The sequence below is a fragment of the Mycteria americana genome, chromosome 3 (assembly GCF_035582795.1).
Source record: "Mycteria americana isolate JAX WOST 10 ecotype Jacksonville Zoo and Gardens chromosome 3, USCA_MyAme_1.0, whole genome shotgun sequence".
Taxonomy (NCBI): domain Eukaryota; kingdom Metazoa; phylum Chordata; class Aves; order Ciconiiformes; family Ciconiidae; genus Mycteria; species Mycteria americana.
Window position 1 is genome coordinate 92,578,395 of NC_134367.1, and position 12,833 is coordinate 92,591,227.

At 38.1% G+C, this 12,833-nt stretch overlaps 1 protein-coding gene across 3 annotated transcripts in view; it reads right to left on the reverse strand.

Annotated features, from left to right (window-relative positions):
• RMDN2 (regulator of microtubule dynamics 2) overlaps window positions 1-12,833 on the reverse strand; it is a 115,714-nt gene that overhangs the window by 75,360 nt on the left and 27,521 nt on the right. For all 3 annotated transcript variants that reach the window (XM_075496093.1, XM_075496094.1, XM_075496091.1), the window contains exons 8-10: window positions 5,312-5,410; window positions 3,510-3,563; window positions 3,341-3,421 (exon numbers count right to left, since the gene is read on the reverse strand). In XM_075496093.1, coding sequence (XP_075352208.1) covers window positions 3,341-3,421; window positions 3,510-3,563; window positions 5,312-5,410 — 234 coding nt within the window. The remainder of the gene's footprint in view (window positions 1-3,340; window positions 3,422-3,509; window positions 3,564-5,311; window positions 5,411-12,833) is intronic.

Sequence of the window (12,833 nt, forward strand, 5' to 3'; positions counted from 1 at the left end):
GTTGTCTCTTCTTTGATGATTTCTTTGGTATCCTTTTTAAGGTTCATTATAGGGTTGAAACTGGCCATTTGACTATTTTTTTTTCTTTAACAAGAATTACCTCTGTTTGAAAGCCCCTCTACCCCTTGAATTAAAAACATATTCTGTAAGTGGTAGAACAGATGCACAGAAGGGATATTTGGATGTGATACAACATTCAAGACAAAAATCATCTCACTTAACTTGAAATGTTACATGAAATGAATCCTAGACAAAGTGTTGAAGAAGTGTCCTGAGTTAGACCAGCTGAGAATTTGACCTGAGGATTAAAATGAGCTATGGGCTATTTTAGTGATGCCGAGCACCTCTGGTTCCCACTGAAGTCACTGGAAACTGTGGATGCTCAGAAGCAATAAAAAGTAAACCATTGGCTACTATTATTTTTCATACTTATGCTGCAGGATGATTTGTATCATGAAATACTACACATTTCCTAAATGTGGCACCTTTCCAGCAACTTTGTCTCTCAGTCTGCTCCTGATTTTATGCCTTTATACATATACATGTTTCTCAGTAGAAGCCAACATTTAAAAACAATAAAGGAATTCCCTTGCTTGAAGAAAGAGAGAAAACTCACATGAGAAACTATGATTACACTTGGGAATGATGAGTTTCGCATGACAGTGACAACATACCACGCTGCTGACAACCTTGAGATCCTCTGCTGTGGCAAACTGAAAAAAATCCTCAGACTGCTGCTGACCTGTGTTTTGTATTTCAGACCACGAATCCCATCTTTTACAGGGCTGTAGTCAATTCAGGCACTTTATCAGCATCTGTTTATTACTGTCTCCCCAATGTCTCTTTAGTCTTTTTACAATCTCTTCCCTCCCTTAAACTAACCTGACTAAATGTTATTCCTACATACAGCTCCAAGCCCTGAAGCACTTCAGTTCCAACATGTTTCCCCAAAAAATCAGTAACAATCTTTCTCTAACACAATAACCAAAACAACACGTAATATTCTAATTCAGATGGGACTTCAGGTAACAGTTAGCATCAGCAGAGTTTGTGTTCCAGATCTCCATTTTATAGTAATTCCTTTCAGCATGCACTTGGCTTTACCTTGTGCTGACTGCTTTTTTTTTTTTTTTTTTTTAAATTGAGTTACACACTATTGCCCCAATGACATATTTTCCTGGACTTTTTTTTCTAAACTTAAAAGACATCACAAGTAAACAAGACAAAGCAGAAAAATCTGTGATATCTATAGAATTAGTCAAAACAGAAGAGGACAAATCATCTTGTCCTCTTCAGATGGACAAAGATTTTTGGGGCCCATTTGCCGCTCCTTCTTCTGTTCACAAACCAGTATCATTCTTACTCTCATCACCACTCTGCTTGCCACAATACACACACACAACCCTCCCCCCCAGATTGCTCCCAATTTCATGCTCTCACCTCAGTGTCTGCTGAGGTCTGCCTGTACTTCAGAAAAGTGACGGGCTATTCCTTTTACCAGGGACTAAGCCCCTCCAGGTGGCCTAGGACACACTGAACTCCGGCTCACGTTTAGACTGGTGACACTGGACTTCAGAGGCAGGATTCACCTCTCATTAACTGCACAGCCTAGGAGTCAGGTGTCTCAGGTACACATCTTGCACATACCTTCGCATCTAGTCTCTCTCTCTGCCATCAGGGGACAGAGAGAAGCAAGATGAGGCGCCTGGGTGCATCTATGTCTCTCCACCGAGTGTAGGGGGAGCCTCAGCAACTACTGTTGGTCACCAAAATTTTGTCCAGCTATTGTTCTCAATGATGAATCCCAATCTATGCTACCTCTATACTTTTTCAAGGAGTCCTTATGAATATGTTGAATGACTTCCAGTTTACTAAACACAGGCAGTCTTCTGCCCACCAGAAGTTTCTGTGAGATATGTTTGCTTGCAATTTTACCAGATAGCTTCAGAGTTCATTGCACCTGGCCTGTACTAAGTTGAATACAGGAAAAACAAAAAATTCACCAGCACAGTCAGTGCAGATACATACAAAACAGGCTGAGTTAAAGCAGTTTCAGTTGTATGCTCTCTCCCTTACATCACTGGTCCTACTTTTTGTGCAAAAATGTAAGGTAACAAATAATGCATAATTTATAGCAGTCTTTCCTGCGTTCTGTAATAGGCAAGCTGAAGATACATTTCAACAGTAAGGAAAGAATAAAGCGGAGTTAAAAGATTATTAATGCCATATCTGTATCAATACATATTTAAAGAAACACTGAACTTGAGCAATGATTGCTTAATTTATGATTGGTACATACTATAACTTGGGCCAAAAATAAAGGCCACCCAGGAGCAGCTGCTGGTGAGGCATGCAGTGGTCTTTCTTCCCAGCAGGAACACTTGACATAAACATGTTAGTGCTCCACACACAGCATTTATTGTCAATCAAGTTGCAGAGCTATTTAATGGTCTTTTTCCTTAACTTCAAAGAATTAAATGGGATAGGGCCAATTTGCCTCTGGAATCCCCTCTCTCTCTCCCTACCACATCTGCTGTGCTCACAGGGGGTCCCTTAGGCTGACAAAGCTCAGGTTTGAAATTGTCACACTCCAGGATGGTAAGATGTTTCCAGTCATAGGTCAGTAATTATGGAACTTGCTTCTACATAAGATCAGACAGGGTGAACCTTCTTGCCTTGACTTGGTTTATATTTGAGAAATTAAATCACTTACAATCTCTCAAATATCTGTAGAAATTTTGTGTCCACATACTAAAAATACTCTAAAGGGCCTAAAAAGGAATCTAATAATCTCTTAGAATAAACTATGTTCCAGTAGATGTAACTGGAAGAACTGTCCCTCTTTAACTGCACTGTGGTTGAAAACAGGCAATCTTGAATAACTCATCTACCTCTGCTATAGCTAACACGCTGCCCTGGAGGCCTTGACAAGAATCACAAACCAGAGGCTTTCAGGAGCAGAAATAGGGACTGTGGGACAAAAATCCAGAGTGCTTTCAACTGAGAAAAAGTAGGTCTGGGGCAAAATTTCAGCACAGCTAGAGTGACACACTCAACTGCTTATGCTTAAGATCGTCTAATGAAATGGGTTGAATTACAAAGAGTGCAATTCAATTTCTGACAGCCTCTGACACAGACAAGACCCTGATAGTTCCCCAAAGATTTTTTTAAAGCTGTTGATACAGACAACTGTAATGAGCCAACCTAGAGTGGAGGATAAAGGAAGGTTCTGTGTTCAGAGGAAAAAGTGAAACATTATGTTATTACTGACAGCGCAATAATGGGTGCCAAAGACAAGACAGCGGTCACAAGAGAACAAGTTATCACTCTCAATACCCACCTCATTAGTAACTGAGAGAATTGACAGTGCAGAATCACAGTACTTCAGTGCATTGTTTTTCTGGCCAAGATCTTTATAGCACTGAGAAGAAAAAACATTTTGTTTCCAATCAGACCACTGTAAGAATACCAGAGCCTACAAATCATTATTTTTAAAAGAACTTGGTTACCTTTGCCAAATACACATAATTGTATTTGGAATATCCGGGACGCATTTCTTCTGCCTAAATAATAAAAAACAGGAAAGAAAATAGACATAAAACTTGTGTGATGAGATTTATGTGGTCTGCATAGCATTTTTAGTAATGCACTAAGCTTCCTCAAACATCAGACTGAATCATCCCTACTGTGTGCACCACAATCTGTTTAGCATTTAAAAAAAAAAAAAAAAATCAAGAAAACAAGAAAACCCAAAACCCAAACCAGGCACATGAGGTGCTGATATTGAACACATAAAAATGTTCTGTATTTCTTGCTCTCCTCACTCCCTAAGTGCTTTGTAAAGATATTGGATCATTCTATAGAATATCTATTGGATTCATTCACTTACACACTGGGTTGGAAGACACTGCTCTCCCTACATTATTAATATTTATTTCCTTGTCAAAGAAATAAAGAAGCAACCAACCATTCACACTTCATGTAATGGGCAATGAACTGTATTCATCAACTTTATAATTATTTTTCTTTCACAGACCCCTATCTTCTAGCTCTGGGTTCAACTTTCTTTTCACATTACCGTCTTCTGAAAAGTTCAGATCATTAAAACAATTCAAGATTGTCTTCGTTTTAAAACACACCAAGGATGTAGAAGCTTGAAAGATGAGTAAAAACCTTACCAATTATCTAGTAACCAAGAAGCAGCTTTAATCAACAAACAGCTTTTGGGAGAGAAAAACTACATCAGTGGAATTTATCATAGCTGTAATCCTTGGACCAAAATAATGCTGCTTTCACTACAACTGTGTATTATCAGACAACTGTTGTCTTTTAGCCAGTAATTTAATTTTTGTTGCAGAAGATTACTTAAAACCACAGTTACTCTGCAGCCCACCACAAAGTACCCTGAAGCTAAAGTGAACATTTCAAATTATTTCTACCACCTTTAGAGTTTGACCTTAAAGATAAAATCTCTTAAACCGGGAAGATGGTAACGTATTGTATTGTCCAAAATTCACGAGATCGTTCCATCTTTAAATAGACTAAGAACATGGAAAACAAGCACTTTTGATAGTGAAGAAAATATGCTTGTTCAATTCCTTTGAGAAACTGACTGAAAGTAATTCTAATGATGGAATTTTATGCTTTGAATTCGGTCATGTGAAAAACTTGTATTTTTCAGCTCCAGAAGTAGAAATGATTCATATAAAAGACACTGAAAGACAGGTTTATTTTATTCATGTGGTGTTTTCTCATAACTGTGCATTCAAGTAGAATGCCCAGGAACATGAACCTATATGACAGAGCTTTGTTTTCTACTTCACTACAAAGGTAATTTCATCTCCACGAACAAGAAAGGCTTCTAGTGACATTCAATGAGAAAAATCAGAAAAAAGAGAAAGCGTTTTCAGATCAGAAAAAAAGAAGTGTCACAATGTCAAAGTTTTCCTTGCCTATTTTAACCCCCCTGCAGAAACAGACAATTCATCACTTATTGCTATGGTTAATTTGTTTCAATGGCATATATAACTAATCTATATCCGTCTCACATTAAATCCAGTAATTACTAACCATGGCAAGTCATTGAAGAATTCCCTAAAACTAAAGAAAGAGAAGAAAGGTGCTAGCCACTAATCTCCAAACTAATTTTAAAATAGAAAAGAAAAAATATTTTAGTAGAGAGCTCTATGGTATTTAGGAGAGCCCTGGATTTATAGCTACTGAACATAATGTGTTGAGCAGACATCTTGACAACAGTCACATATAGCAGCTGGTAAACAGTTACACAGGAAAACCCTTGGCTAGGGCTTACCTTAAGGAAATTCTGCAATGCTTCTTCTACTGTTGAAGTTGGTGGAGTCCCAAAGAGAGCAGCAGCTACTTTCTTTTCAATCCAAGACAACTGAGCTACCTATAATAATAATAAAAAAAAAAAAAATCCAAAGTCTTTAGGGTCGCTTCTCAGTTTTGGAGTAAATACTGTCCTGTGCCACTGTACTACTTATACAACGTATTTTGCAAAAGAACCTGTAAAGGAATGTTTTATACTGTTGATTTGCCAGCTCAAAGCATAGTGTGTTGGATTTTAGGTTCTGTTAACAGGAAAAGGTACACATTAAGAAATACACGACATAACACCAACATCATTGATATGAGATTATTCCAATGTACAAAGCTTAAAGTACAGTTTAGGTTTCATAAGACCTTGCCATTTTTTAAAACCTAAGGCTAGAAATAGTGCTTTAAACCTGTTAAGGTTTTCATGAGACAGACAGCTTAGCATGATAATCCATGTACTTGACTACTTTTCAACATTACGAAAAGCTGTTGCTACAGTCAGAATGTGAGTGCTTTTGGCGCTTGTAAAACAAGTTCTTTTATTACACAGAAGCTGATGACAACCACTGTTAAGAAATAGGCTTCATTTTTTCCTCTTCAAATCTGACAAATAACACTTGCCAAAGACCTCTTCTCATTTCAGGAAGATGGGCTGCTATAAAAGGACTTTAGGGAACTGTCATATTGCCACACAATGTACATGACTTCTTCCCCTACTGATACCTGACAGAAACTGCTCTGGTTGCTGCCATAAGGTATTTGGCTCCATCACCTAACCTGGCGAAACACACCTCACATCTCTAACGAAGGATGGAGCTGCTAAGAAATGCAATGTGAGACTGGAGCCTGTTTAAATGGAGAAGAGAAGCCACCCTCCTTTGGATACTTCTACTAGATCTGTAAGGAAAAGTCAGAACTTTATTCCTTCACATAAGTATTTGAATCACAGCACTGATGGCTCCTGTCACAGAGTACAGCTGAGTTTAAAAATGGTAAAAAACAAGGTTCTGTGTTTTCCTAGCAATTTCTGGCCTGATCTATGCCGAGGCAACACAGAGAAGGGATACACACATGCAAAGAAAGAGAGCCTCTCATCAGAGACCTGGAAGTGAAATATGAGTCACATAGGGACATCTCTTTTTCAGAGGGAGCTGCAATTCAAGTAACAGAGTTGAGCCTTGAACTGAAGTCTGTCCTACTGTTGTAAAAATTAAAATCGTTTTGGATAGCTTTAGATTATTCCCGCCTCATTCCCTGGCTTCCCAGTCTCTTCAGGGCTGTTGCTGCTCCCCCCACCTTCTCCAGCTAAATCCAGCAACTATCCAGTAATGTCAGTTAATTATGGTAAAATACAAGAATCCATCCACACGTAACTATCCACAGCCACCAACCAGAATGCTTCTCTTTTGAACAGACATCAAGCTCTATGTATTTCTTGTTGCAAACTGCCCTAAAAATACCATTGCAAAGAGTACAAATACAGGCCAGCACGCAACAGCAAAACACATAGGACCATGTTTTCTCGTCTGGCCCCAATGACTCTAGCTACATAAGAGCAACATTGCTTGGAGAAAGAAGGCATCCTGGTCAAGTCTTGCTGGTTGTTCGGCAGGGTCCAATGCCTTATTTGTTAAATGCCGTCAGTAAGTCTTTCACACAAAAACCACTAAAAATTATATTCCAGAGAGAAACAATATTAAGAAAATAAAGCTTTTTTTCATTCTCTCTCTCTTGCATATCCCACTCTTGAAGACTCTTCTAAGGGAATAAAGTATTTTTTACAAAAGCTGTCCAGCAATCCCAGAGTTTTTATAATTGAAGCAACAAGATGTTTCCCCTCTCTGCACTGTAGTGCTTTCACACTGTGTTACAAACTGCAGCATGCTGGTTAAAACTTCAAATTGTAGGTATGTATATAATTCCCTCACACACTTCATTTCCCTAGCTGCTCTATAGTTTCTGAGACATCTTCTGTGAGTGATTTTAAAAGGATTTTTGCAAAAGTATTGTTTTCTTCATGCCAATCTACTGCTGCAGTGTTCTCTATTCTTTTGGAAGAGGTTTTGTATATTTCTAGGTCCATTACATCAAGATAGAGGTAGCTTACAGAGGGAGGAAGAGAGGGGAAAAAAAAAAAAGGGAACGTGTATGCTTACACTGTTCTTTGCAAGACCACACAACACCCTGGAGATACACATACACCACACAGATACAATTACCACACACGTGTCTGCTGTTATGCAATAGCAAGGAAACAAAATTGCAGGTTTTCCATGTGAAGTTATAATTACCTATTGAAAACCAAGTTCTTCCTGGAAGTTGTTTTATTTTCTTACAAGATTTAATCAGAACTGATTTACTGAGGTTTTAGTCCTTATTTTGTCTGGCTTGGGTACTGCTTTGCACTACTCAAACTCAAAAAAAGCCCAAACATATATGCTCTTGGCCATTTTTATATTACAAATCCCACTAACCTGAAGCAATGTTTGAAAGTGAAATGCATGTATGCACAATAGCGAGTTTTCTTTAATGTGCACTGGCTCCAGCCATATACTTTGTGACTATTACAAAGATAGTCTGAGAGTTCTGTAATGTTTTGAGCAGTCAGACTTATATGCCACTGGCTTGATGAATTCGTTGCAGCTAACTCTAGCCATCCATAAATGAAGTGCCTAGTTTATGCGAGTCATCCAGGTTCCTTGCATGGTCAATATAGAGAGAGGCATTTCCATTAGGCAATTCCTCTTCACCTACATTAGTCTGGGATGAACACTCCTCTCTTTCTCTTCTTTCTTTCCTTCAACTACAAAAGGAGCATAGACAATTATACCTTGTGGATGGCTAAAGACAGGGAGGTGAATCCCATCACAACAGCTTAACCACGCCCCACCTGAGTCAGTCCCACCTCAGTCATCCCCTATGACTGAGGTGGGACACATGGAAAAGACCTGTTTTATGAAAGACACAAAATTGTGTCCTGGAGCAATAATGATGAACAGGAAATTACAGCCTTCCGCTAAACACACACAAGCACAGCTTTTAATTCAAAGTAACTTGATTAGAATAAATCTTATGTCATGTGGTTCTCCCCTAAATACTGGGAAAAGGGTTTTCCTAACATCCCTTTCTCTTCCTTAGCCAAGGATCAGCAAAATTCACATATGAACTAAAACACTGGCTGGAGTTCGGTTTTTTTTGGTTTTGTCTTGTTTGTTTTTGATGAGATGCAAACCCTGCCCATTGACAGCTCTTTTCAAATTCCAGGATGTTGGTACCAAGGAAACTAACCCACTTGGATTGAAAAATTCAGTCAGGATTGACTTGCAGCCCTAAAGGATTTCCTCCTCCGATGTTTCCTTGCTAATAGCTCACTGAAGACAGATCACACAACTGTCTTCCATAAAGGAAAACCATCCCATTGATCCAGCTTCAGTAAAATATTAATGGCACCTTCTTAAATATCCCCAGAGAGTTTCTTTTTCTTTTTTATTACAATATATTAATGTAAAATTGTATTAAATAATTTTGCAATGTTTTGACTTCTGGAAGAGATTAAGTAACTGGACAGCAGTTTTAAAATACTGGCTTCCAACACAAATATTCCCTTTCTTGCCAGCTGAGGAACCAGGACACTCTGCACAGACACTTAGGCATTTATCCAACTTGAATTCCCTGGGCTTTTCACTTTCCGGTAAGGGGAGCAGACTTACAGAGCACACAGACAAAGGAACTGGGTCAATTTGTTCCCTGATGTAACCGAAACAGATACTGGGATGCACCAGAGATGAATCCAACACATGGCATGTAACCTCCAAAAAGAAAATCCCCAGAGATCTAATTTTTAACACCCCACTAGCATTTACCAGAGGCTCCGATTCAGTTTCACAAGTATACACTAATTGTTCTGTGTCAGTCCTGTAATGGCAAGTAGCCATAAGTCTTAACTAGATACATACCCTGTTTTAAAAGCTATTCTAAACATTAAAACACTAAAAAAACCCCACAAACACACAATTATAAAGGATTATCCAATAATTGCGCCCAAAACGCTAAGGAAAGAAAACTAATTCCTATACGCCATGCACCACAGATCAATTGACTTCCAATAAATATTTCTTGCTGATCTGAAGAGCAAAGTAATTTCCATTTTCCTTTAACAAAAACAAAGCTGAAACTTGAAAGGCTCTAAACACTGTACTTATTTTAAATCATATTAACTAATCCAAGCATATATTTAAAACATTAAACCTTCTCTAAAAGATAGATACTTAATAAAGCCTGTTTTTATTACAGAAGGCTGAGAATAAAAAGTTTCATCCACCACCAAGGACATTTTAAATGAAAATTATTTTGCTGCAGTTGTTTTTCTTCGGAATAGTAACATCTCTTTTACATACTAAACACTGGTTTGCTTTGCTTACTAGATATTTTAAAGTATCTTCATTACAATTATATGGTAATCATCTTTTCCTAACATTATCACTAAAGCTATTCTGGAAAAAATTACCACTACGTAGAAGTTCATATCAGCTCTGGAAAAAGGAATATTAAAATAACATTTGGTAGGGTTCTGCAGTTATCCATTACTAGTGGTGTTCAATTATGTTTGCTCAATGCATAAGTAAATAGTTTTTTTTTTCCCTTGTCACCTGTGCAAAACAAACCAAAAAACATTAGACCTATACGTGCCTTCTTGTACACACAGCAGGTCTCCCAGGCAAAATTTTGCCCATCATGACATCTATGAAATGATTGGTGAAAATCTTGCCTACCTGATTGTGATACCAGAAGTAATTTTCTAACAAAGCTGAGATGACACACACATCAGAACATAATCTTCCTCTTTTGTATAGCTCTACTGGCTTTATTATGGTAAGAGAAATAAGAAACTACAAAAATTGGTTTTTAGACAAGGTGGCACACAACTGTCACTGGCTCTCCATCAAAGACAAACACCCACTGCTGCAAGGCAGTGAAAATCCAGCTCATCCCTCCTGCTGGTAGGTGCTATGACACTTTGCATCAGCTTCAGATCTGGCCCAGCGAGAATAACTGCTGAGTAAGAAACTTGGCATTGCCATACCACTGCTCTTTGTAAAGGACTGCGTTACACTGAAGAAGGTGAGAAATGGCAGTCAGAGCCAAATTCTGGCAAAACTCCACAAATCAAATAGCTTTACGAGTACAGCATGCAGCCTCTGGATATAGATTTCAGCCTTCAATAAATCTTCTCCATTTGCCTCCACTATACTTTTTACTTAAAAGTCTGTTCAACTGATTTTCATTTGTGAAAATGAACCAGAGCCCAGATTTACAACACTCGAAGCATCCCCTTTTGCAGTCTCTTATGCTATACCTATTTTTTTCAGTGTTTTTTCAGCTGAAAAAACAGCACTAGAAGATAGTAATAAGATCCCCCAACATTAAATGGGGAGTGAATGGGAAGCGTCTGACTATACTAGGAAGACTTAAGTACATCACGTTTCCCAAAAATGTTATCAAAGCCTAGAAAGTATCAAACGTTAGTTATGTTTTTTAGCTACACTGCTTCAGTAGAAGAATATGCAACTAAAACCAGACAATAATGGCCCTGGAAGCCATGCTTGTGAAAGAACAAATATTGCGGCCAGTCCTAACTGGACCCCACAGTCAGCTAGCCTAAATATAAAACTAACCTTCTTTCCTCAGTCATCCCTTTTTCTTCTTTACTTTCCTCACATTGGACAACACAGCCTTCCTAGCCTCAACCTCAGCTAGACTAAATAGAAAAAACAGAAGGTCCAAGAGGAGCATTATCACTCTAGCTACAGGTACCAGTATAGAGAAGAAGTGATAAATGTATTTTTCAAGCACCCTATCATGATCCCTACCCTGAAGAAGTATTTGGAACCAGTGCCACAGCCAACAGTCTACATTCGGGATCATTACCACAGCATGAAACACCACAGTCTGCAGAATAGGAGCAAGGAATTTGCCACATCTTCCACAAGCTTCTAAGACTATCTATATCATATGCATGGCCAAAACCTGTATTAGTGGATCAGCACAGAAACCTAATCATACAGTCTGCTAAAACTAAGGAGGGTATTACCAACTTCACTGGGCTAGGATTAAGATCTTACTTTCCATAGTAGAGCCTCAAAACTAGTGTTCCCAAATGATGGCCTCATCGTGCTACTGAAAGTGTGCAACTGACAGAAAGTTTTTAAGAGCTGACAGCCCCAGAAGTGAAAACAAAATGTTATTCACTCCTGTACTCACATTTATTTGTACTATGAAAATCTAAGTGTTTCAGGTTACTATTTTGTCATGGCCATCAAGACAGTCACAGAAGGCAAGAACTTAAAAAAAGAAAAAAAGGAATCAATCCTTAAGTATTTCAGTGGCTACATCTGTTTAGGTGGATTGTTTCACTTAATAAAATGCAGGTCCGGTCATATCCTAAAGCAAATGCTAATCTGTGGCTTTAATGTTCAGTAAGGAAGCCCTGCATAGATGCTGCAAGTGTGGAACACGAGTTTGTAACGATATAGTGCAACAAACCACATGCATTAGTCAGGAAGTGGTGATTGTCACTAAAATGAAACAAGAGTAAAAAACCACTGCAATAAGAACAAAGTGAGGTATACTGAGATTACATGTAAAGTTTCCAAAAGCAATAACTCAAGTGAGAAATAAGCCATGAAAAACATCTGGGAGTGTTTGACATAAATGGATGCTGCAGTCAGCTGTCAGGCACAGTACAGTATAAAACAGTTTAAGGAATCACTGGTGAGAGAGATGCTCTTCAAAGGCAGGACAGCAAGCATACAATAGGACAATCTTCAGCAACTCACTTTTGCATAGCTAATGCTGATAATCAAGAATACAGTGTGATGAAAACCAAAATGAAAAGCTCTTTGAAAACGTTGCTGTCATTCCTTATTCAGATCAACTGAGAAAAAATGTAGTTGCTGAAAGCTCTTTAAAAGTTAAATATATGACCTGAAAAAACTGCTGAAAGATTACTTTGCATTAAGTCTTGTCACAGATAAAGACAAAGTCAAAGTTGTAATGTATCACAGCAACTCCTTCTTTCCAGTTCACAGGCACGTCGTAGTGACTAGCACTGGAATAGCTGGAGGAAAAAGGCAGGGCTGGAATTCACTGCACATTAGCAGTTATTCTCAGAAGCCCCCGCCACTGATCTTTTACAGTATAGACTATGCAAGAACATTTTCTTCTGATGAAAGACACTCACAGCAGTAGAGATGAAGCAATAAGGATAGCCATCTGAGCCATCAAAGATGTGCACTTAAGAATAAGACAACTCTCATATTACACCATTTTTTTTAAAAAAAAGCACTATTTTAAAAAAAAAAAAATTATCAACAGCTAAGCTTGTAAAACAATTATTTTCATTTTTCATATATGAGTACTATCACTATGTCATTAACACAATATTTAAAAGCACCTGTTATGTTGGCATAACACAAATTGTATCTCTTGCAAAACTT